Here is a 23,417-nt window from a genome sequence, read left to right on the forward strand (position 1 = left end):
TGAATCAACGTCAAAAAGCATGTTGTTTCAACGTTGTATTTGTGTTGTATGATATTGGTTGGGAAATTACCATAATTCAATGGTCAAATAAACGTCAAAAAGCATGTTGTTTCAACGTTGTATTTGTGTTGTAGGATATTGGTTGGGAAATGACCATAATTCAATGGTCAAATCAACGTCAAAAAGCATGTTGTTTCAACGTTGTATTTGTGTTGTATGATATTAGTTGGGAAATGACCATAATTCAATGGTCAAATAAACGTCAAAAAGCATGTTGTTTTAACGTTGTATTTGAGTTGTAGGATATTGGTTGGGAAATGACCATAATTCAATGGTCAAATAAACGTCAAAAAGCATGTTGTTTCAACGTTGTATTTGTGTTGTATGATATTGGTTGGGAAATGACCATAATTCAATGGTCAAATAAACGTCAGAACCCAACACTGAATAAACGTGGTCCAGAAGCATATTGTTTCAACGTTATGTTTGAGTTGCTTTTTGTAAGGACTTAATTCAAGAAGTTGTTGTGATCAATTGTGTCTGCTGGGAAGTGCATTACAAATAAAATGTACTTACTTACTTCCAAAACTGACAGTTTTGGACTTCCTTTCACTTCCTGTGTGTTTTCATTTTCTGCCACTTCACTTCATCTCTGGTTGCCGATCAGGATGATTATTCCGCCAGCTCCTCTGGACATTGCTTGTCGCTACCTGAACAAATGTAGACTCTTTTTGTGCACTTCGTAGCAACATAAGTTCCTCATTGATTCCATTTCTACCTGTGCTCTGCATCCTGGGGTCACACTACCAGACGGTAGCTAAACTTGGAGGTTTTTTCTTTCCCACCTGTTAAAGCACAAGAGCTCTTTGTTAAAACAAAGTGTAAATATTACAATGAAGAAATAAAGGGCGGGTGTGTCCGCTGCATTGGCTCTGGTGCTGTGGGCGGGGCTGGCATGTGCCACACAGCACATCTGTCTGGGAAATCCCAAGCACTCAGACCAAGGAAAACATTAGTCATGGTGGTTGCCACTCCGGTGGTCAAAGGGGGGCAGAAAGAAGCAGGTTATGTTTCCACAGCTTGTTGCTTAGCAACATCCCTGAGCTGTCAATCATCTCTGTGTTTGTGTTCCAAAAGAAAGATGCTGTTTGCTTTGCACACTGAGCTCCGCAGTGTTCTCCCACTAGACCACAGGTGTCAAACTCAAGGCCCCGGGGGCCAGATGTGGCCCACCACTTCATTTTATTTGGCCCTCCAAAGCCTGGAAAACATATGTATCAATAAAACACTGTAACTTTTTTTACTAAATGTATTATTCCTTTCTATTTGGGGAGAAAAAAAATATATGTACTCCATGTAATCGCAAATGTAAACTTAAATTTAGTCTAATGATGAAAAAATGTATGATCAATCATTCAAACCATTTTTTAAAAAAGAAATAAATAACTATTTCAAAGCAAGTTATCCATCAAAGTGTGCAATGTAAAAGTAGTAATAGATTTCATGGTAAAATTGTGACATTTACTGTGGTTTTTACAGCATTTTTCTATAAATTTAAAAAACTGACCTTTTTTACAGGAATAAACGGTGGTGTTGTTTTGGCATTTTCAGTAATACACCCAAAAATCTACAGTTGTTGATTAGCGGTAAAAAAACAAAAAACTGGCAGCTCTGGTACCAAAATGTTACTGTAAAACAGTTTTTTATGTACAGTAAAAAACAAATGTAAATTTTATAGTAAAATTCTGGCAACTGAGCTGCCTTTTTTACCATAAAAACAGCAGTACTGTTATTCAATTTACAATAATATACAATACATTTTGAGGGGAAATTATTGCAACTTACCTTTTTTTTTTTTACATTTTAGTTTTAAAAAAATCTACTAATAAAATGCATAAAAAATGTGTAATAATAGTATTCACTGCTAGAAGTGGCCCTCTTGTGCCAAAACTGTAGTGTCGTTTTGGCATTTACAGTAATACAACAAAAAATCTACAGTTGTTGATTTGCGGTAAACAAACAAAAAACTAGCAGCTCAGGTTCCCAAATTTTACAGTAAAATTGCATTTTTTTTAATTTACAGTAAAAAAAATTTTTTTTAATTTTACAGTAAAATCTGCTGCCGTGTTTTACTATCATAAAAACAGCAGTACTGTTTTTCCATTTAAAAGTAATGTACACAATTTTTTTAGGTGAAACTATTGCAACTTGCCCTATTTTTTTAACATTTTAGTTTTTAAAAAATCTTCTCATAAAATACATACAAAAACTGCGTAATAATAATATTCAAAATTGTGACATTTTATGTGGTTTTTACAGCATTTTTTCTCTAAATGAAAAAAACTGTGGTGCCGTTTTGGCATTTACAGTAATACACCGAAAAATTTACAGTTGTTGATTTGCGGTAAAAAAAACAAAAACAAACTGGCAGCTCAGGTGCTGTAAGATTGCAGTTGTTGTTGTTTTTTTAGGAAAAAACAGAAGTACATTTTACAGTAAAATTTTGGCAACTGAGCTGTCTTTTTTAACCATAAAAACAGCACCTTAACTATATTTTACTGTAAAATTGCAGTTTTTTTATTTACAGTAAAAAAACTTACCATTTTTTTTACATTTTCGTTTTTAAAAAATCTACTAATAAAATGTATAGTAAAATTGTGTAATAATAGTATTCACTGTTAGAAGCGGCCCTCTGGGGCCAAAACTGTGGTGTCGTTTTAACATTGACAGTAATACACTGAAAAATCTACACTTGTTGGTTTGCGGTAAAAAAAAACAATTAAAAACTGGCAGCTCAGGTGCCAAAATTTACTTTAAAATTGTATTTATTTATTTAACAGAAAAAAAAACAAATGTACATTTTATAGTAACATTCTGAAAACTGAGCTGCCTTTTTTTTTTTTTACCATGAAAACAGCATTACTGTTTTTCCATTTCATACACTATATCTTGAGGTGAAATTACCTTATTTTTGTTTACATTTTAGTTCTTAAAAAAATCTACTAATAAAATGCATTAAAAAATGTTCAATAATAGTATTCAAAATTGTGAAATTTACTGTGGTTTTTACGGCATTTTTCTCTAAATGAAAAAAAAAAACATTTTTTACCGTAATAAAGTTTGGTGCCGTTTTGGCATTTAGAGTAATATAAATAAAATGCATGAAATGATGGTGTAATAATAGCATTTACAGTTAGACGCGGCCCTCTGGGGCCAAACATAACTGCGGTGTGGCCCTCAGTGAAAAGCACATTGACACCTCTGCAAAAGACGAGTGGGAATGTGAGGAATTTGCGATGTTCTTCCTGCTGCGTGTGAGGAAGAGGGCGGGCCTGACAAAAGACGGACACAGCTGGCTGCAATCAAGCCTCCACTGCAGATAGAAGGATGTCATTTCAAAGCATGAAATGCTGAGTTAAGTGACTGTCGGGAATGTCCCTTGGCAGTCCTCGTCTTGGGGGCATTTTCAGGACATATTTTCGCTCTCGCTCTTTTTCGACTGTTTACTTTCAAACCAAGCTTGAGATTGTGTGAATAACAACGGGCCGCATAATGAGGGCCTGCAGGCCACGTCGCACCACATCAAAGCTTGCTAAATTGGGACTACAACAACCGCAGAAACAATCTTTGTAAGGATAAATTGCTTCTGATAGAGCGGTGACTTGTGCAGGTATAGAAACATACAGAAGAAGTTAAATTAAATATACAGGTATATATATATATATATAAGTGTACAATGGAATTGAAATGTGTGTTATTGTGGTTTGTGGTGTTGAACGCGAGCATGTTTGTGTGACCTTAAGACTTTCTACTGTCAGGCTTAACTGCTGCTCAAGTGCTGACTAGAACCAGGAAACACATCATTTCATATTGTTTTACTACACTGGCTCCCTCTAAGTCATTTTTTTCTGTCTTGTCCCCCACTGAAGCAGTGGTTCCCAACCACACGTCCGGGAACCGGAACCGGTACCGGTCCGTGACACATTTGCTACCGGGCCGCAAAGAAACACTAAAATAATTGATAAAAACGAGCTTTGAAAGGATATGCTTACCTAACAAACCTACAAAGTGACCTAGTGGTTAGAGTGTCTGCCCTGAGATCAGTAGGTTGGGAGTTCAAACCCTAGCCGAGTAATACCAGAGCGTATACACATGGAACCCATTACCTCCCTGCTTGACACTCAGCATCAAGGGTTGGAATTGGGGGTTAAGTCACCAAAAATGATTATTGGGAGCGTGGCACCGCTGCTGCTCACTGCTCCCCTCACCTCCCAGGGGGTGAACAAGGGGATGGCTCAAATGCAGAGAACAATTTCACCACACCTAGTGTGTGTGTGTGACAATTATTGGTGCTTTAACTTTAACTTGGAGCGGCATAGCTCGGTTGGTAGAGTCGCCGTGCCAGCAACTTGAGGGTTCCAGGTTCGATCCCCGCTTCCGCCACCCGAGTCCCTGTCGTTGTGTCCTTGGGCAAAACACTTTACCCACCTGCTCTTATTGCCACCCACACTGGTTGAAATGTAACTTAGATATTGGGTTTCACTATGTAAAAGTGCTTTGAGTCACTAGAGAAAAGCGCTATATAAATATAATTCACTTCACTTTGACTTTAACTTACGGACCGTAGATGGAAAAATCCCTAAATTCCTTGCAGTAGCTCATTGAGAAATGTTGTTCTTAAACCATTCGACAATTTTCTCCCGCATTTGTTGACAAAGTGTTGACCTTCGCCCCATCCTTGTTTGAGAACAACTGAACATTTCATGGAAGCTGCTTTTATAGCCAATCATGGCACCGAACTTGTTCTCAATTGGCCCGGTCACCTGTGGGATGTTCCCAATAAGCGTTTGATGAGCAATTTCTCAACTTGGTCGGTCTTTTTTGCCACTTGTGCCAGCTTTTTCTAAATATGCTGCAGGCATAAAATTCCAAATGAGCTAATATTTCCATCTATCCATCCATTTCCTACCGCTTATTCCTTTTGGGGTCGCTGGTGCCTATCTCAGCTACAATCGGGCAGAGGGCGGGGTACACCCCGGACAAGTCGCCACCTCATCACTGGGCAAGTTAATATTTGCAAAAAACGTTTTCCAGTTAAGTATGTTGTCTTTGCAGTCTATTCAATTGAAATAAGGGGAAAATGATTAGCAAATCATTGTATTCTGTTTTTGTTTACCATTTACACAACATGCAAACTTCCCTGCTTTTGGGGTTTGTGCGACAGAATTCAAGTTCCAAACTATTCTATTCCAAGGCTGTAATTAGGAGCCCCTCTGGCGCAAACGTTCTTGATTACCTTCCAGATCCAATCAAAGTATACCACCTGTTCGCCCGCGGCGCTCTGCTTTTTGCATAATACATTTGGTGGGGAAGAGAGTTCCCTCCCCTCCCAAGATTAAAATACAAAGACCTCAATTAATCCTGGAGCGCAGCAGCATCAGGGCCATGTGCCCAAAAAACAGCTGACAAGCTATTTCCTGTTCCACCCTCCCAGCGAACAGACCTGTGGTGTTTGCAGCAGCAGCAGCAGCGGACACATCACCTCGGTCTGGCCAGCCGGCAGGACGCAGGCTTTGGTGGTGACTTTGGCCTGCAGGAAGCGCATGAAGAGGAGGAGGAGGAGGAGGAGGAGGAGGAAGAGCGTCACTGTCATCAGGAGACGATGAGGGGGACGTGAGGACATCTCATCTTGAGGACATCTCATCTTCTCACCGCGCTCCTTGGAAACATCACATTTTTATTAGTCAAACCTCTAAATCTTCACTGGAACTACTTTTGCAGGAGAGACCTCCACTCAGGACCAGGGTGAGTACTGTTATGTTCTGTTCAGACCAGGGTGAGTACTGTCATGTTCTGTTCAGACCAGGGTGAGTACTGTCATGTTCTGTTCAGACCAGGGTGAGTACTGTCATGTTCTGTTCAGACCAGGGTGAGTACTGTCATGTTCTGTTCAGACCAGGGTGAGTACTGTCATGTTCTGTTCAGACCAGGGTGAGTACTGTCATGTTCTGTTCAGACCAGGGTGAGTACTGTCATGTTCTGTTCAGACCAGGGTGAGTACTGTCATGTTCTGTTCAGACCAGGGTGAGTACTGTCCTGTTCTGTTCAGACCAGGGTGAGTACTGTCATGTTCTGTTCAGACCAGGGTGAGTACTGTCATGTTCTGTTCAGACCAGGGTGAGTACTGTCCTGTTCTGTTCAGACCAGGGTGAGTACTGTCATGTTCTGTTCAGACCAGGGTGAGTACTGTCATGTTCTGTTCAGACCAGGGTGAGTACTGTCCTGTTCTGTTCAGACCAGGGTGAGTACTGTCCTGTTCTGTTCAGACCAGGGTGAGTACTGTCCTGTTCTGTTCAGACCAGGGTGAGTACTGTCATGTTCTGTTCAGACCAGGGTGAGTACTGTCATGTTCTGTTCAGACCAGGGTGAGTACTGTCCTGTTCTGTTCAGACCAGGGTGAGTACTGTCATGTTCTGTTCAGACCAGGGTGAGTACTGTCCTGTTGTGTTCAGACCAGGGTGAGTACTGTCCTGTTCTGTTCAGACCAGAGTGAGTACTGTCCTGTTCTGTTCAGACCAGGGTGAGTACTGTCATGTTGTGTTCAGACCAGGGTGAGTACTGTCCTGTTCTGTTCAGACCAGAGTGAGTACTGTCCTGTTCTGTTCAGACCAGGGTGAGTACTGTCATGTTGTGTTCAGACCAGGGTGAGTACTGTCATGTTCTGTTCAGACCAGGGTGAGTACTGTCATGTTCTGTTCAGACCAGGGTGAGTACTGTCATGTTGTGTTCTGACCAGGGTGAGTACTGTCCTGTTCTGTTCAGACCAGAGTGAGTACTGTCCTGTTCTGTTCAGACCAGGGTGAGTACTGTCATGTTGTGTTCAGACCAGGGTGAGTACTGTCCTGTTCTGTTCAGACCAGAGTGAGTACTGTCCTGTTCTGTTCAGACCAGGGTGAGTACTGTCATGTTGTGTTCAGACCAGGGTGAGTACTGTCCTGTTCTGTTCAGACCAGAGTGAGTACTGTCCTGTTCTGTTCAGACCAGGGTGAGTACTGTCATGTTGTGTTCAGACCAGGGTGAGTACTGTCATGTTCTGTTCAGACCAGGGGTGTCCAAAGTGCGGCCCGCAGCTAATTGTTTACCAGCCCGTCACACATTCTGCAAAAATTGCAGAATTGATAGCACTGCAAAAATAAAATAAAAAAACATTTAAAAAAAGAGGAATGAGGTGAAATCTAACAAGAAAAAGTGTCAATGTTGACACAAAGCTGCCATGCAGGCAGTTTTTTTGTTCTTTTTGTCCTTTTCTTTTTTTTCCATTGCTCAAAAAAAAAGGACAAAAAATCTATGTTATAATGAATTATTACTTAAAAACTATCACTTTAAAATATTTTATGTGGAAAAAATATTGCATATGTTGTGTGGTTGCCATATAAAAACATCAAAGTTGTGACAAAAAGAGCATAAAACCAACAAAATAATAGTTTGAACTTAAAATCGACAGATGTATCGGAAGTTGATCTGGAAATTTAAGTGCTAAAAGTAAAACAAAAACTAATAAAAATGCATCACTTTATGAGTGGGGAACCTTCCGGATCTTTGAGGGCTTGAATTGTTAAATAAAGGAACTCTCCTGAAGGAATCAATAAAGTACTATCTAAATACTGCATATATACATGATAAATGGCTTGTACTTGTATAGCACTTTTCTACCTTCAAAGTACTTTGACACTACTTCCACATTCACACACACATACACACACTGATGGAGGGAGCTGCCATGCAAGGCGCTAACCAGCCCCCATCAGGAGCAAGGGTGAAGTGTCTTGCTCAGGACACAACGGACGTGACGAGGTTGGTACTAGGTGGGGATTGAACCAGGAACCCTCAGGTTGCTGGCACGGCCACTCTCCCCACTGCGCCACACCGTCCCTATTTCAGTTTTACTATAAAAAACAAAGTTGTCTTTGACAGAAAAGGCATAAAACCTTATTTGTTTTACTTTATATCAACCTCAAGTTGATATAGAGATTTACTGTGAGTAATAATAATAATAATTTGACGTATTTTTAACATTTTAGTGACTGAGACCCTCGATGCTCCCCAGGAACCCTAAGGATTAAAAAAAAAATCCATATATTTTGTTATGGTTGGAAAATGAAAAATATCAAAATGGCCCCCGCATGTTTACATTTTCCCCTGGTTTAGACCCCCACACGGTGGCGTGGTGTCAGTTGTGAAGAAACACAACTTTTCATGGGGTTTCTGCACGTTGAAGTGTTTTTGATCCCACAACGGACAAGAGAGACTACTGTAAGGCAAGAGTGGTGTTGGGAGCAGACTTCAGCTTTCATCTTAAATGGCAGGAAAGGCGGGGGTGCATTTTATGGGGGGGTCACATAAACATCCACAGCTGTGAAAGAGGCTCAAGCGAGACGCCTGTTTCATTTGTCTGCCCTCCTGCAAAAAAAAAAATAAAGCTAGAGGCCGTGTAAAAATGGACATTTGTCTGATTGCGTAAGAGCTCGGACTAACTCTCACCACAAAGTGCAGGTTTCTAAGTGGCCTGCAAACAAATACACAAACTAAAGTTCAAACTAAAGTTTGTGTGACAATCATTGGTACTTGAACTTGAACTTTAGTTTGTGTGACAATCATTGGTACTTGAACTTGAACTTTAGTTTGTGTGACAATCATTGGTACTTGAACTTGAACTTTTGTTTGTGTGACAATCATTGGTACTTGAACTTGAACTTTGTCACACAAACTAAAGTTCAAGTTCAAGTACCAATGATTGTCACACAAACTAAAGTTCAAGTACCAATGATTGTCACACAAACTAAAGTTCAAGTTCAAGTACCAATGATTGTCACACAAACTAAAGTTCAAGTTCAAGTACCAATGATTGTCACACAAACTAAAGTTCAAGTTCAAGTACCAATGATTGTCACACAAACTAAAGTTCAAGTACCAATGATTGTCACACAAACTAAAGTTCAAGTACCAATGATTGTCACACAAACTAAAGTTCAAGTACCAATGATTGTCACACACACAAAAGTTCAAGTTCAAGTACCAATGATTGTCACACAAACAAAAGTTCAAGTTCAAGTACCAATGATTGTCACACAAACTAAAGTTCAAGTTCAAGTACCAATGATTGTCACACAAACTAAAGTTCAAGTACCAATGATTGTCACACACACTAAAGTTCAAGTTCAAGTACCAATGATTGTCACACAAACTAAAGTTCAAGTACCAATGATTGTCACACAAACTAAAGTTCAAGTACCAATGATTGTCACACAAACAAAAGTTCAAGTTCAAGTACCAATGATTGTCACACACACTAAAGTTCAAGTTCAAGTACCAATGATTGTCACACAAACTAAAGTTCAAGTCCAAGTACCAATGATTGTCACACAAACTAAAGTTCAAGTACCAATGATTGTCACACAAACAAAAGTTCAAGTTCAAGTACCAATGATTGTCACACACACTAAAGTTCAAGTTCAAGTACCAATAATTGTCACACAAACTAAAGTTCAAGTACCCATGATTGTCACACAAACAAAAGTTCAAGTTCAAGTACCAATGATTGTCACACACACTAAAGTTCAAGTTCAAGTACCAATGATTGTCACACAAACTAAAGTTCAAGTTCAAGTACCAATGATTGTCACACAAACTAAAGTTCAAGTTCAATTATTTTTTTTGTCCTGTCCAGCTTCCCAGGCAAATCCTAAAGTTGATGTAGATGCCCGTATCGGCTGTTCAGGTTTACTTTACAAAAGAAAAGTAAGATACTTCTCTTGTTGCCCTTTTTGTAAATTGACTTTATTAAATGTATTTATATTATCATTTGGTGCAAAACTAAAATGTGAACAAGCTGCTGCCTCTGTCAGTACATCTCCACAGCACCCAGCATTGTCCCACCCACACAACTATCTGATTGGTTACACGCAGAGCGGTGACACAGCACCCAGCATTGTCCCACCCACAACACCATCTGATTGGTTACACGCAGAGCGGTGACAGCCAATCAGCAGTGCATATTCGTATATTGCCATCCGGCATACGGAGCGTGAAACACAACCCAAAATGTCCGGCCTACTTCACTGCAGTCTACTAGCAATAGACTACAGACTGTGTAATCTATTACTCCCCAGGCAGCGATGAGATGGAGATGTGGTGGCGACAGGCCACATGACACTGTTCCTTACACCTTCACTAACAAATATTCGGGGGGAAACATTAGTCAACATTTCAACTTTTTTTTTTCTTTTTCTGCGGAGGTCTGCCAAGAGGCACCAGGATAAAGATCAGGGTGGAGGGGGGAGAGCGGAGCCCCTGATGGCAACCACTGGAACAAGGGTAGAATGTTGCTGTCCCTGGAGAGCAAGAAGCAGTCCTGGCTCCCACGTCCACTATGTTGCTACTTGAACCACGCCGCCATTGTGAGGGCGCTGGGAGACATCAGCCATCGTCTTTACATCCAGCAGGGCATCCTTCACACTGCAAAAAGTCAGTGTTCAAAAACAAGAAAAAAAAAAAGGGGGTATTTTACTTCAACTAAGCAAAATTATCTGCCAGTAGAACAAGAAAATTAGGCTCGTCAAGACTTTCCAAAACAAGTCAAATGAGCTAACCTCAATGAACCCCAAAATACCTTAAAATAAGTATACTCTCACTAATAACAAGTGCACTTTTCTTGGTAGACATTTTTGCTCAATATGTTGAAAAAATATTCTTAAATGAATAAATGCTAGTGCCATTATCTTGACATAATGACATCACATTTCTTGAAACCAGCAAACTTATACTTTATTGTTGTTAATGCAAAGGCAACAAGGCAACTGCTTGTTACTCTCGGGGTCTCCTAGCTGCTCAGGCAAACCATATGGTCTTAAAATGCATTTTCCCATCTATAACATGACATCATCATGCCAAGTGTGTGCTCTTTCAGTCAATTAGTGCACATATTTACAGCCCAGCCCCCGGCCCATTTTTTTTATTGTAATTTTGAAGAATTTATCTGAAAATGTGCATGAACCTTTTATGTTCAAAATGGTTAGAAATGTCACATGTTAAATGTTTAAATATTGTCAGTTTGCTGTACTGTGCCAACTGTACTACTAAATCATTACCTATTTTCTATTTACAATTTGCAAAAAGGAGTCTGTAATTGAGGTTCCACTGTTATTTATATCGCATATACCATCTATGAATATTTACCTTTTGTGACTCTTTGATTTCGATTTAATCTCTTAAAGCCCAAGATGTTTGTTTACATGCTATTTTTGTCTTTGCCATTTGGTCTTATTGGACCCTAATTAGAATAAAAACTAAGAATCACCTTTAATATGATGTACTTAGTCCATAAGTACACAAACGTGTACTTCATGTTTAGTGACATGCTAATTCTTATTTGTACACCCATCCATCCATTTTCTACAGCTTATTCCCTTTTGGGGTCGCTGGCGCCTATCTCAGCTACAATCGGGCAGAAGGCAGGGTACACCCTGGACAAGTCGCCACCTCATCGCAGGGCCAACACAGATAGACAGACAACATTCACACTCACATTCACACACTCGTGCCAAATTAGTGTACACGTTTTTCCAAATTACATTGTATGTTATACTCTTATGACACCACCAGATGGCAGTATAAGTGTCCAAATAAGCAGCCATAAGACCCCAAACCAGTAGTGTACTAGAGATGCGCGGTTTGCGGTCTCATCCGCGGAGTCCACGGATAAAGCACGGGTCGGGCGGTTGACATGACGAAAAAATAGATTTTAATTAGATTCTGGCGGATGGCGGTTGAACCATCTGGAGATATTTGATATACTTGGTTCTGGGATCGGTATCCTTTGCCATTCAAAGAGCCATTTAAGACCCGTGTCATAAAGCAAAGAAGATAATAGGAGACGCTATTATTCTCTTGAATGACTGCCGGCAGTCATCCAGATAATAAGTATTAGGGCGTGCTATGAAGTCATTGACTTTGTCGCCTTCTACATCATGTACGATCTGCTTGTCAGTCCAGTATCATGTTGTGTGTGGCTTCCGCGGCAACACGCACACGACTGCAAGGCATACTGGGTGACACAGAGTACACTAATGGTTGTGATATAAACAACTTTAACACTCTTAGTAATATGCACCACGCTGTGAAGCCACACCAATTAAGAACGACAAACACATTTCGGGAGAACATCCTCACAGTAACACAACATAAACGCAACACAACAAATACCCATAATCCTTTGTATTCATGAGACTTCCAGACTATTTTATACACCCCCCCACCCGTGCGTCGGTAAGGTGGGCGGGGTTGGGGATGCGGGGGTTTAAAATATTTTCAGGAAGTATCATAAATGATAAATGGGTTGTACTTGTATAGCGCTTTTCTACCTTCAAGGTACTCAAAGCGCTTTGACACTACTTCCACATTTACCCATTCACACACACATTCACACACTGGAGGGAGTTGCCATGCAAGGCGCTCACCAGGACCCATCAGGAGCAAAGGTGACGTGTCTTGCTCAAGGACACAACGGACGCGACGAGGTTGGTACTAGGTGGGATTTGAACCAGGGCCCCTCGGGTTGCGCACGGCCACTCTCCCCACTGCGCCACGCAGTCATGAATACAAAGGATTATGGGTATTAGTTGTGTTGCGTTTATGTTGTGTTACTGTGAGGATGTTCTCCCGAAATGTGTTTGTCAATCTTGCATTGTGTGGCTTCACAGCGTGGCGCATATTATTAAGTGTTAAAGTTGTTTATATCACAACCATCAGTGTACTCTGTATCACCCAGTATGCCTTGCAATCTCATACGTGTGATTGCGGAGGCTGCACACAACATGTTGCTGGACCAACAATTGGTTCGTACTTGTTGTTGAAGGTGTCTAAGGCAATGGCTTCACAGCACGCCCATATTCTTGTCATCAGGATGAACGCTATTGGATAGTCGCGAGAACGTTAGCGGCTCCAATTGACTACAATACTCTATGAAACAATTTTAAATAGCTCTGTGAGTGGTAAAGTTGGGCAACCTCTGATGTAATTCAGCGGGCGGGTACGGTCCTGATAAAATGTTGGTTCGGGTGGACGCCGGGTTGATGACGGTTTTGGTGTCGCGGATCTGGATGATATAATTGCCTATTGGCGCATCTCTATAGTGTACACAATTTTGGAAATAAGAGCTAAAAGGTGCAGTCCACGCATGTGGCCACTGAGCCTTTTTAAAGGACCAATGATAGTCACACACACTATGTGTGGCAAAATTATTCATTTGACCCATCACCCTTGATCACCGGTGAGAGGAGCAGTGGCCATCAGCAGTGGCCACACCTGGGAATCCTTTTTAGTGACTTAACCCCTAATTCCACCACTGCAAAAAGTCAGTGTTCAAAAACAAGAAAATAATACATACAAAAAATAGGGATATTTTATTTGAAGTAAGCAAAATGATCTGTCACTAGAACAAGAACATTTGGCTTGTCAAGACTTTCCAAAACAAGTAAAATTTGCGAACCTCAATGAACCCAAAAATACTTTAAAAAAAGTATATTCTCACTAATAACTGTACTACTATATGAGTACCTATTTTCTATTGTTTCATTGAAAATAAAACAGCAAAGTCCATTTGGCCGTCATCTGTTTTAATTATGAGACACAATTATGTCAAAGTCATGATTTTGTTTTTCATGCTGGAAATAAGAAATTATTGCTTTAAATAAGTAGTTTTCTACTTGTGAGTGTTGATGACTCAGCTTTGCTTCAGTTGATATTCTAGTTTCAAGCATGTTTTATTCAATATAGGTCATCAAATCTCAGCAACAAGCTGTGATATCTTACTGACATCATTTACAGTGTAGGACCAAAACACTCAAAACAAGTAAAAACACTAACATAAAATCTGCTTAGTGAGAAAAATGATTTTATCAGACAGAAAATAAGCAAATATCAGCCTTGTTTGAGATATTTATCTTACTTACACTGCAGTTTTTGCAGTGTAGGCATGGTTACATTAACATTACATTAAAGTACATCACATGCTAACACTTAACTGCAAAAACTGAAATGTAAGTAAGATGAAATATCTCAAACAAGGCTGATATTTGCTTATTTTCTGTCTGATAAGATCATTCTTCTCACTAAGTAGATTTTATGTTCGTGTTTTACTTGTTTTAAGAGTTTTGGTCCTAAATGATGTCAGTAAGATATCACAGCTTGTTGCTGAGGTTTGATGACCTATACTGAATAAAACATGCTTGAAACTAGAATATCTAGTGTTGCCAAGCTGAGTCATCAACACTCACAAGTAGAAAACTACTTATTTAAAGCAATAATTTCTTATTTCCAGCATGAAAAAAAAAAATCATGATTTTGACACAATTGTGTCTCATAATTAAAACAGATGACGGCCAAATGGACTTTGCTGTTTTATTTTCAATGAAACAATAGAAAATATGTACTCATATAGTAGTACAGTTGGCACAGTACAGTAAACTGACCGTAGATATTCAAACATTTAACATTTTCAACAGAAATAGTTCATGCACATTTAGATGAATTCTTCAAAACTACAATTAAAAATGTTGTGGCCGGGCTGTATATATGCGCACTAATTGACTGAAAATTTGGCGTGATGATGTCATGTTATGGATGGAAAAATGCATTTTTGGACCATATGATTTGCCTGAGCGGCTAGGAGACCTTGAGAGTAACACGCGCTTGCCTTGTTGCCTTTCCAATAAGAGCAATACATTAGTTTTTAGTAAATGTAATGCCGAGTGCATATCATTATGTCAAGATAATGGCACTAGCATTTACTTCATTTAAGAATATTTTTCAACATACTGAGCAAAAAGGTCTAGCTTTTTTTTCTTCTAGTGAGAATATACTTATCTTAAGGTATTTTTGGGTTCATTGAAGTTAGCTAATTTTACTTGTTTTGGAAAGTCTTGACAAGCCAAATGTTCTTGTTTTATTAGCAGATCATTTTGCTTGCTTCAAAATAAAATACCCCTCATTTTTGTTAGTTTTTTCTTATTGAACACTGACTTTTTGCAGTGTATCATTTAACATGAAGCAAAGCTTATCTAATTGTACCCTTTTATTTATCATATACGTGTATATAAGACAGACTAGGATAGGTATAAACTAATTTAAAGATACATTCAGTGATTTAACTACATTAAATTCCTTAACTCTGACACCAGTATGACAACAATGATACCATTACCTTAAGGCTGTTGTGACAGTTTATGCTTAAAAGCAGTATTTAATAGTCTTTCAGTGCTCTGATACCAATATGAGGACAATGATATCATAACCCAAGGAAAAGTAGTTGTTAGGGAGTAAGTGACGAGGGAAGACACGACTGAAGTAATTGCAAAGAATGAAGTCCGGAGAGACCACGGGTATGTTGTGGCTTCCATGATAGGATCAGAAGTAAATACTGACTGTTATTTACTAAGCACCAAACAATGTTCAGTCTGAGTAGTATTTTTAGGGTATCCGCCATAACTGACTAAATAGACCCAGAATAACTTTTTTTGTTGTGGGAAATAAGAGCCCGAGTGCGCTTGTTTGACAGCGGAAGCTGGAAACGCTTCTCCTCAGGCACAGATGTCATAAATATAAACATCCTCATTAGGCGCCCAGGCCCATGTCGTGCCTGCAGGATGACCGGAAACAAATTGTTGTTGCCGAGGACCGCAGGCTAAGGCCACACGGTTCTGGGAAAACGTCAATCACGATTTTCAATGACGAGATCGCAATTGCAATGGTGTTTATGCGCTTTTTTGTTGAAGGACTGTTCAGTGAGGGGTTTTTTTTGGTGAAAATTACTGATAGAGAGACAAAATGATCCATGGAGACAGAAACATGACAATACATGCGACCACTGTATGAGTGCTGGTGCAAAACTGTAGCGTTGGATTATTAAAATGTTTGTGAATATTTACAATTAAAGTTGCATGTTAGCATGAATCGAGAAAAAAAACATTTGAGAATATCTTTCTTTGCAGACACCCATACTTGGCAATTTGAAAATATGGGGGTTTTCCCGGAAAAATGGCCACAGTATGGCAGTTTTTTAGAGAAAGTGGCTAAACGTCCACATTTTGCTTTCAAAATAAGGGAATTTTACCAAGAAAATGGATAAAAATCAACAATTGTATTTCAAAATACAGGAGTTTTCCCAGGAAAGTGGCTAAAAATCAACTGTTGCATTTCAAAATACAGCAGTTTTCCAGGAAAGTGGCTAAAAATCCACATTTGTATTGCAAAATATGGGGATTTTCCCGGAAAAATGGCTAAAAAGACACATTTTCAAAATATGGCAGAGAAAATGGCTACAAGTCGATTAGTGCATTTTAATTATGGGAATTTTCCCAGGGAAGTGGCTAATAATCAACATTTGCAGTTCAATATTTGGGAATTTTCCCAGGAAAGTGACTTGAAATCTTATTTAAAAAATATTGGAATTTTCCTTGTAAAATAGCTAAAAATAAGGGACTTTCATCACCAAAATACATTAGACAAGCTGAGCTGTTAAAAAGTCTAAAACTCATGTCCCCTGAATAATAACAGTGTCACTAATATATAAATATCATACGATAATAGGACATAAGGCAGTGTGTCTCAACACTGGAAATTGAGCCGCCAGAAAATATGACTGAATGAGTGGTTGTGCAAAATTTTAGCGTTTGTGATGCAGCTCGATAATTAAAATGTTTGTGAATATTTAGAATTTAAGTTGCATGTTAGCATGAATCGAGAAAAACATTTTGGAGAATATTTTTCTTTGCAGATACCCATGCTTGGCAGTTTCAAAATATGAGGGTTTTAAAAGGAAAAATGACAAAAAATAAATAAAATCTGCATTTGCATTTCAAAAAAGGCAGTTTTCCAGAGAAAGAGGCTATAAAGATCCACATTTTGCTTCTCAAAATATGGAAATTTTCCAGAAAAAACGGCTTAAAATTAACGATTGCATTTCAAAATAAAGACGTTTTCCCAAGGAAGTAGCAAACAATCCACATTCACATTGCAAAATATGGGGATTTTCCTGAAAACTGGCTAAAATAGGGCAGTTTTACTGAGAAAGTGACTGAAGGTCCGTTACTGCATTTTAAATATGGGAATTTCCCCTGGGAAATGGCTAAAAATCTACATTTACGTTTCAATATTTGGACATTTTTCCAGGAAAGTGGCTAAAAAGCTATTTCTAAATATTGGAATTTTCCTTGTAAAATAGCTAATAAATAAGGGATTTTCATCACAAAAATACATCAAAGGAGCTGTCAACGGGTCTAAAACTCATGTCCCCTGAATCATAACAGTGTCACTAACACTATTGCGTGACAAATATCATACGATAATATGGTGTAAGGCAGTGTTTCTCAACCATTAGAGACGCCAAAAAAAATGTTTTTCAGCTGTGGAGTGTAGGGGCCACAGCAGTACTCAGTTGTAATGCACTTTTACACACAGTAATGATCATCTCAAACAAACACAAATCTGGAGAAGTGGTGAAGTTGTATTTTCATTTACATTTTAATTAAGAAACATTTTCATTTTTAATTTTGGTTTATTTTCGCACAGGGGTGTCTCAACTATGCCTGCTGGCCCGCGAAACATCAAGAGTAATTAGTAACTCTTGGCTGCAGGCAGATTGCATTAATTGTAAACAGTGCCTTTAATGCTGCCATCAAGTGGTCATTGAAAGTATGCAGTTCAATGACCCTTCATTATTCACTGTATGCTGATGATATACACAGCATTTAGTCATATGGCCCAATGCAAAGAACCTTCCCTAGTCATGGTGCAAAAAAATAAAATAAAAACGTCAACACTCATGGTCACACATAACACAACCTGCTCACCAAACTTTTAGGATATTATAAAACAAATTCCAAACACTACAAATAATAAAAAAAATACACCCTTTTAAAACCATTAAAAAACATGATGGGAAAAATGCTAAACACTCTCCACACTTATCCATGTTTAGCGCAATTTAGCTGCTTGATATTTCTGATTAATTACAAAACTTTAAGGAGGTTGTCACTGAAGTAAACAAAGTAAGAGTCGAACTTTCACATACTCTTAACATCCAACTATATTAATAAGTATATAAATGTATAATAATATACACGTATCTCTCTCTATATATATATATGTATTTATATATATATAAATACATATATATACACAAATATATATACATATACATATATATATATATATATATATATATATATCGTCGAGGTTTCTGTGGTTTATCCGTTATTCAGTGCTCAATACCGGGGTAGAGCGGAATATACGTTGGGTCAGAAAAAACAGGCTATATCATCCCTACAAGCCTGTTTCGCAGGTTTCCCTGCTGGTCAGGGGATTTACTGACAAAACCTGCGAAACAGGCTTGTAGGGATGATATAGCTAGCCCCCGTTTTTTTTCTGACCTAACGTGTGTGCGTGTATATATATGTATATATATTACACGTATATATAGTCTATATATGTATATATATATAGATATATATATGCACACACACATATACATATATATATATAGTTGCTTTACATGCAGTCTGCTTGTGGCTCTCGATCAAATTTTTTTTTGCCCTATGCGGCCTCCAAGTCAAAAAGTTTGGACACACCTGTTCTAGCACAACATAATTGTGTGTAAAAAAAAAAAAGTTTTGTTATTTATGCGTACTTTTTAATGCACTATATTTGGTTAATACTTATTTTTCTAATCAGCCTGACCTAAGCCTAAGGTGTGGGTCAACTAATAATAATTATCAGTCATTTGACAAGGCTGTGAACTGTGAAAAGGTTCAATGTAATTACTCAGTGATTATATTTAAGAGGGCCCCGGGCCCCTTTGTCGTGGTGAAGTTGGGCCTCGAGGTCCAAAAAGTTAAGAACCCTGGCTCTAAGACATATGAGGCTTCCTAGAGAGAAAAAAGCTATTGTACGTAAGTGAAAGTAAAAGCACTTTGAACAGCCCTGGTCTATGGTTCCTGTTGCTTTAAGTGCAAAATATGAGCTTGTAATGCTTTGAATATTTGATGACATTCAACAGGAGTAGATTTCCAGCGTGTGAAGAAAGTACCTGGAGATGGTAGCGACTTGAAGGCACAGCTGAAGCAGCATGGAGCCTATTAGGAAAGACATGGATCTGCTGAGTAACAGCATGGCGACATATGCTTACATCAAAGGTAACATCTCAGCCGTTTTTGCCAAACAGAAAATATGTTCCACGCAGACCGCCGCTTGGACGTCTCATGTTTATGGAATGAAAAGGAACTTTATTCAGGTTTGCGTTAACACAATGCTGGCAGTCTCTGGCTGTGCTGACTTAAAACCTACAAGCATCACTTTGTGTGAAATGTGATATTTTGTTTAACATGCATTAGCTGCCAAGCTAACCTTGGATGGATGACTTAGTAAATACTTGAATGAATGGTCGCTTCAGTGGATGGATGGCTGAACGGGTCGTATAGAAGAAATAAAATCTGCACTAAAATTATTCATACATGACATTATTACTCCCGAGAGGTTTTCACCGTCTACATTTTTCAATGGTACTCAATTCAGGACTCCCAGAAATTTGTTTTCTTGCCAGAATTTAAAAAAAAGTAGTAATTTTCTGCATCAAAAAGTCCCAGTGAAATGGAGAATATTTCCAAATTCTGCATCAATATCTAAACCAGGGGCACCATTTGCGACTAATTCTTCAATATTTTATGGCAATGTTGAATCCCACTTGACCCAAACTACAAAAACCATGCAAATACGAAGATGGCAGGCAAAAAAACACACAAAGAGCAACTTCCTATAAGCAAGCAGAAGTGTACAAATTTGACATTGACTTTTACATTTATTACGACTTTAGGGAGACCTTAGCTATCCGAGGGAGGCGTTCGGGTGGCATCCTGACCAGATGCCCGAACCACCTCATCTGGCTCCTCTCCATGTGGAGGAGCAGCGGCTTTACTTTGAGTTCCTCCCGGATGGCAGAGCTTCTCACCCTATCTCTAAGGGAGAGACCCGCCACACGGCGGAGGAAACTCATTTCGGCCGCTTGTACCCGTGATCTTATCCTTTCGGTCATGACCCAAAGCTCATGACCATAGGTGAGGATGGGAACGTAGATCGACCGTTTTTTTTTAATTAGTCCAAAATAAAAAATACAATTAAAAACATTTTGGATTTAAATATATTTGAATCCAAAACGGGAAGTAATTTTAACTCATTTAAAAATGTAAATTAACTTTACTTTCTTAACAGGAAAACTACTTTTTTGATTCAAACCATTACAATAGTAGACTTCATTACATATTGATACAATTAATTATATAACTGATTCAAACTAAAAAATAACGCTTTCAATTTAAACGTAAAAACTTGTTGATATTAGTATGATAATTGATACGCTTGCTTTTATTAATTTTTGATTTCCTTTTTTTTACTATTGTATTTGTAGGTCTTCTCAGTTGCTTTGTACATTTCTTGTAAAGCTGGGATTGGGTTGGACCTTCTCTATTTTCTTGTAATTAGATTGATTAACTGGGATTTCTAAAACAAGATTAAAAAGATGTCTTTTGGGACATCAATGCTCGTATGAATTGTCCATCAGCAACCAAAACCATCATTGAAAAATGTTTATTATAAATTATATACCATATTACGAGAATCCTGTTAAATTGAGAATCGATTCTGAGTCGAAGCGTCACCCCAAAGAATTCAAACCTCTATTAATTAACTACACCCTTTCTTTGAGAATGACCTATGCTGAAAGCTTGTTTTCCTCTTCCTGTGTTTAAAATGTTTAAAGAATAACCTAACAATTGTTTGGACTTCTGCTTTCCAATGTGTCACTGACAGTCAATGTGTGTGTATCCATACAGCCTACCCAGAGACCGTCGCCCTCATTTTCATGATGGGCGTCTGTCTTGGCCTGCTCGCCGCCCTGTGCCTCCTGATAGTCGGCCTCAACTGCGACCCGAGGCCCCGCAGGCCTCTTCCGGCACCTCAGAGGACGCAGCGGCAGTCTCGCCAGGAGGAGGAAGAAGAGGAAGAAGTGGGAGATGGAAGCGTAGCACAACAAGAGTTGTCTGAAAACCACAAACTGACCATCATACCGATGGACGAGCGCAGCACGCAGTCCAACGGCAGCCTGAAGAGCGTGGACGTGTTCGCCTCGGCCGAGGAGCTGGAGAAGGCGCGGCGTCTGGAGGAGAGGGAGCGCATCGTTAGGGAGATATGGAGGAACGGGCAGCCCGATATCCTGGTCACTGGGACTGGAACTATTGGACGCGTCCACTACCACTAGTGTCCGAACACATCCAACGTTTGAAGTATTTTTATGGAACAACCAGGCAGATAATAATGTTATTACCAGAACTAGATGATCTGATGTACAAAACCCAAAAGCAGTCAAGTCGCCACGTTGTGTAAATGGTAAATAAAAACAGAATACAATGATTTGCAAATCCTTTTCAACTTATATTCAGTTGAATAGACTGCACAGATATTTAATGGTCCAACTTAGAAACTTCTTTTTTTTGTAAATAATCATTAACTTAGAATTTAATGGCAGCAACACATTGCAAAGAAGTTGTCACAGGGGCATTTTTACCACTGTGTCATATGGCCTTTCCTTTTAACAACACTCTGTAAATGTTTGGGAACTGAAGAGACACATTTTTTGAAGCTTTTCAGGTGGAATTTTTTCCCATTCTTGCTTGATGTGCAGCTTAAGTTGTTCAACAGTCCGGGGTCTACGTTGTGGTATTTCACACTTCAGTGTGCCACACATTTTCAATGAGAGACGGGTCTGGACTACAGGCAGGCCCGTCTAGTACTCGCACTCTTTTACTATGAAGCCACGCTGTTGTAACACGTGGCTTGACATTGTCTTGCTGAAATAAGCAGGGGCGTCCGTGATATCGTCGCTTGGATGGCAACATATGTTGCTCCAAAAACCTGTATGTACCTTTCAGTATTAATGGTGCCTTCACAGATGTGTAAGTTACCCATGCCTTGGGCACTAATACAGATACTGACTTGTGAACTTTGCGCCTATAACAATCCGGATGGTTCTTTTCAGTATTAATGGTGCCTTCACAGATGTGTAAGTTACCCATGCCTTGGGCACTAATACAGATGCTGACTTGTGAACTTTGCACCTATAACAATCCAGATGGTTCTTTTCCTCTTTGCACCGGAGGACACAATGTCCACAGTTTCCAAAAACAATTTGAAATGTGGACTTGTCAGACCACAGAACACTTTTCCACTTTGCATCAGGCCATCCTAGATGAGCTCGGGCCCCACCTAGCTGGCAGTATTTATGGGTGTTGTTGATAAATGGCTTTGGATAGTCGAGTTTTAACTTGCACTTGCAGATGTAGCAACCAACTGTAGTTTACTGACAGTGGTTTTATGAAGTGTTCCTGAGCCTATGTGGTGATATCCTTTACACACAGATGTCCCTTTTTGATGCAGTAGCGGCTGAGGGATCGAAGGTCTGTAATATCATCGCTTACGTGCAGTGATTTCTCCAGATTTTCTGAACTTTTTGATATTGCGGACCGTAGATAGTGAAATCCCTAAATTTCTTACAATAGCTTGTTGAGAAGTGTTGTTCTTAAACGGTTGGAAAATTTGCTCACGCATTTGTTGACAAAGTGGTGACCCTCGCCCCATCCGTGTTTGAGAATGACAGAGCTTTTCATGGAAGCTGCTTTTATACCCAATCATGGCACCCATCTGTTCCCAATTAGCCTGTTCACCTGTAAGATGTTCCAAACAAGTGTTGGATGAGCATTCCTTAACTTTCTCAGTCTTTTTTGCCACTTGTGCCTGCTTTTTTGAATAATGTTGCAGGCATTAAATTCCAAATGAGCTAATATTTGCAAAAAATGAAGTTTTCCAGTTCGAACATTAAGTATCTTTGCAGTCTTGTTAATTGAATATAGGTTGAAAAGAATTTGCATATCCTTCTGTTGTTTTTATTTACCATTTACACAATGTGCTGACTTCACTGGTTTTGGGTTTTGTAGGTCTGATTAAATTGTAGGTGGGAAATATCCTTTTGAGAACCAATGTTCTCTGCAGTAGACATTGAGGTTCAGCATACTAGGGCCATTTTTCATCTGAGCATGATGGTACATTGTCAGCATAACGCAAAAGCTGTATTTTTATTTGTTCAGTTGACCCTGGGCTCCCAACTTATTCAAACCCATCCCTCCATTTTCTACCGCTTGTCAAACCATGTACACAATATAATTTTTATAATAAAGGAAATTACTTTTTGTTGGTTTTCATATGGACTGATTCAAACAAAAATACCCAATATATTTATATTTTAATCCAAATGGGAA

At 39.0% G+C, this 23,417-nt stretch overlaps 1 protein-coding gene and 1 long non-coding RNA gene across 4 annotated transcripts; one reads left to right on the top strand and one right to left on the bottom strand.

Annotated features, from left to right (window-relative positions):
• Window positions 1-580: 580 nt before the first annotated feature.
• Window positions 581-5,920, bottom strand: LOC133539548 (uncharacterized). The gene is made up of 3 exons (XR_009803427.1): window positions 5,504-5,920; window positions 779-845; window positions 581-710 (listed from the first exon to the last, which is right to left on the bottom strand). It is a non-coding gene; the product is annotated as an uncharacterized LOC133539548 (long non-coding RNA).
• Window positions 5,439-23,348, top strand: eva1bb (eva-1 homolog Bb (C. elegans)). 3 transcript variants are annotated; one of them, XM_061881533.1, is made up of 4 exons: window positions 5,443-5,805; window positions 10,296-10,524; window positions 19,112-19,247; window positions 20,940-23,348. In XM_061881533.1, the coding sequence occupies exons 3-4, from the start codon at window positions 19,181-19,183 to the stop codon at window positions 21,362-21,364; spliced, it is 492 nt and encodes a 163-aa protein (XP_061737517.1). In that variant the 5' UTR covers window positions 5,443-5,805; window positions 10,296-10,524; window positions 19,112-19,180; the 3' UTR covers window positions 21,365-23,348. The 3 variants fall into 3 exon arrangements, with proteins under 3 accessions (XP_061737518.1, XP_061737517.1, XP_061737516.1); XM_061881532.1 differs by lacking the exon at window positions 10,296-10,524 and having other exon boundaries at window positions 5,447-5,805; XM_061881534.1 differs by lacking the exons at window positions 10,296-10,524; window positions 19,112-19,247 and having other exon boundaries at window positions 5,439-5,805.
• Window positions 23,349-23,417: the final 69 nt, after the last annotated feature.

This window comes from Nerophis ophidion, linkage group LG21 (assembly GCF_033978795.1).
Source record: "Nerophis ophidion isolate RoL-2023_Sa linkage group LG21, RoL_Noph_v1.0, whole genome shotgun sequence".
NCBI classification, from domain to species: Eukaryota; Metazoa; Chordata; class Actinopteri; order Syngnathiformes; family Syngnathidae; genus Nerophis; species Nerophis ophidion.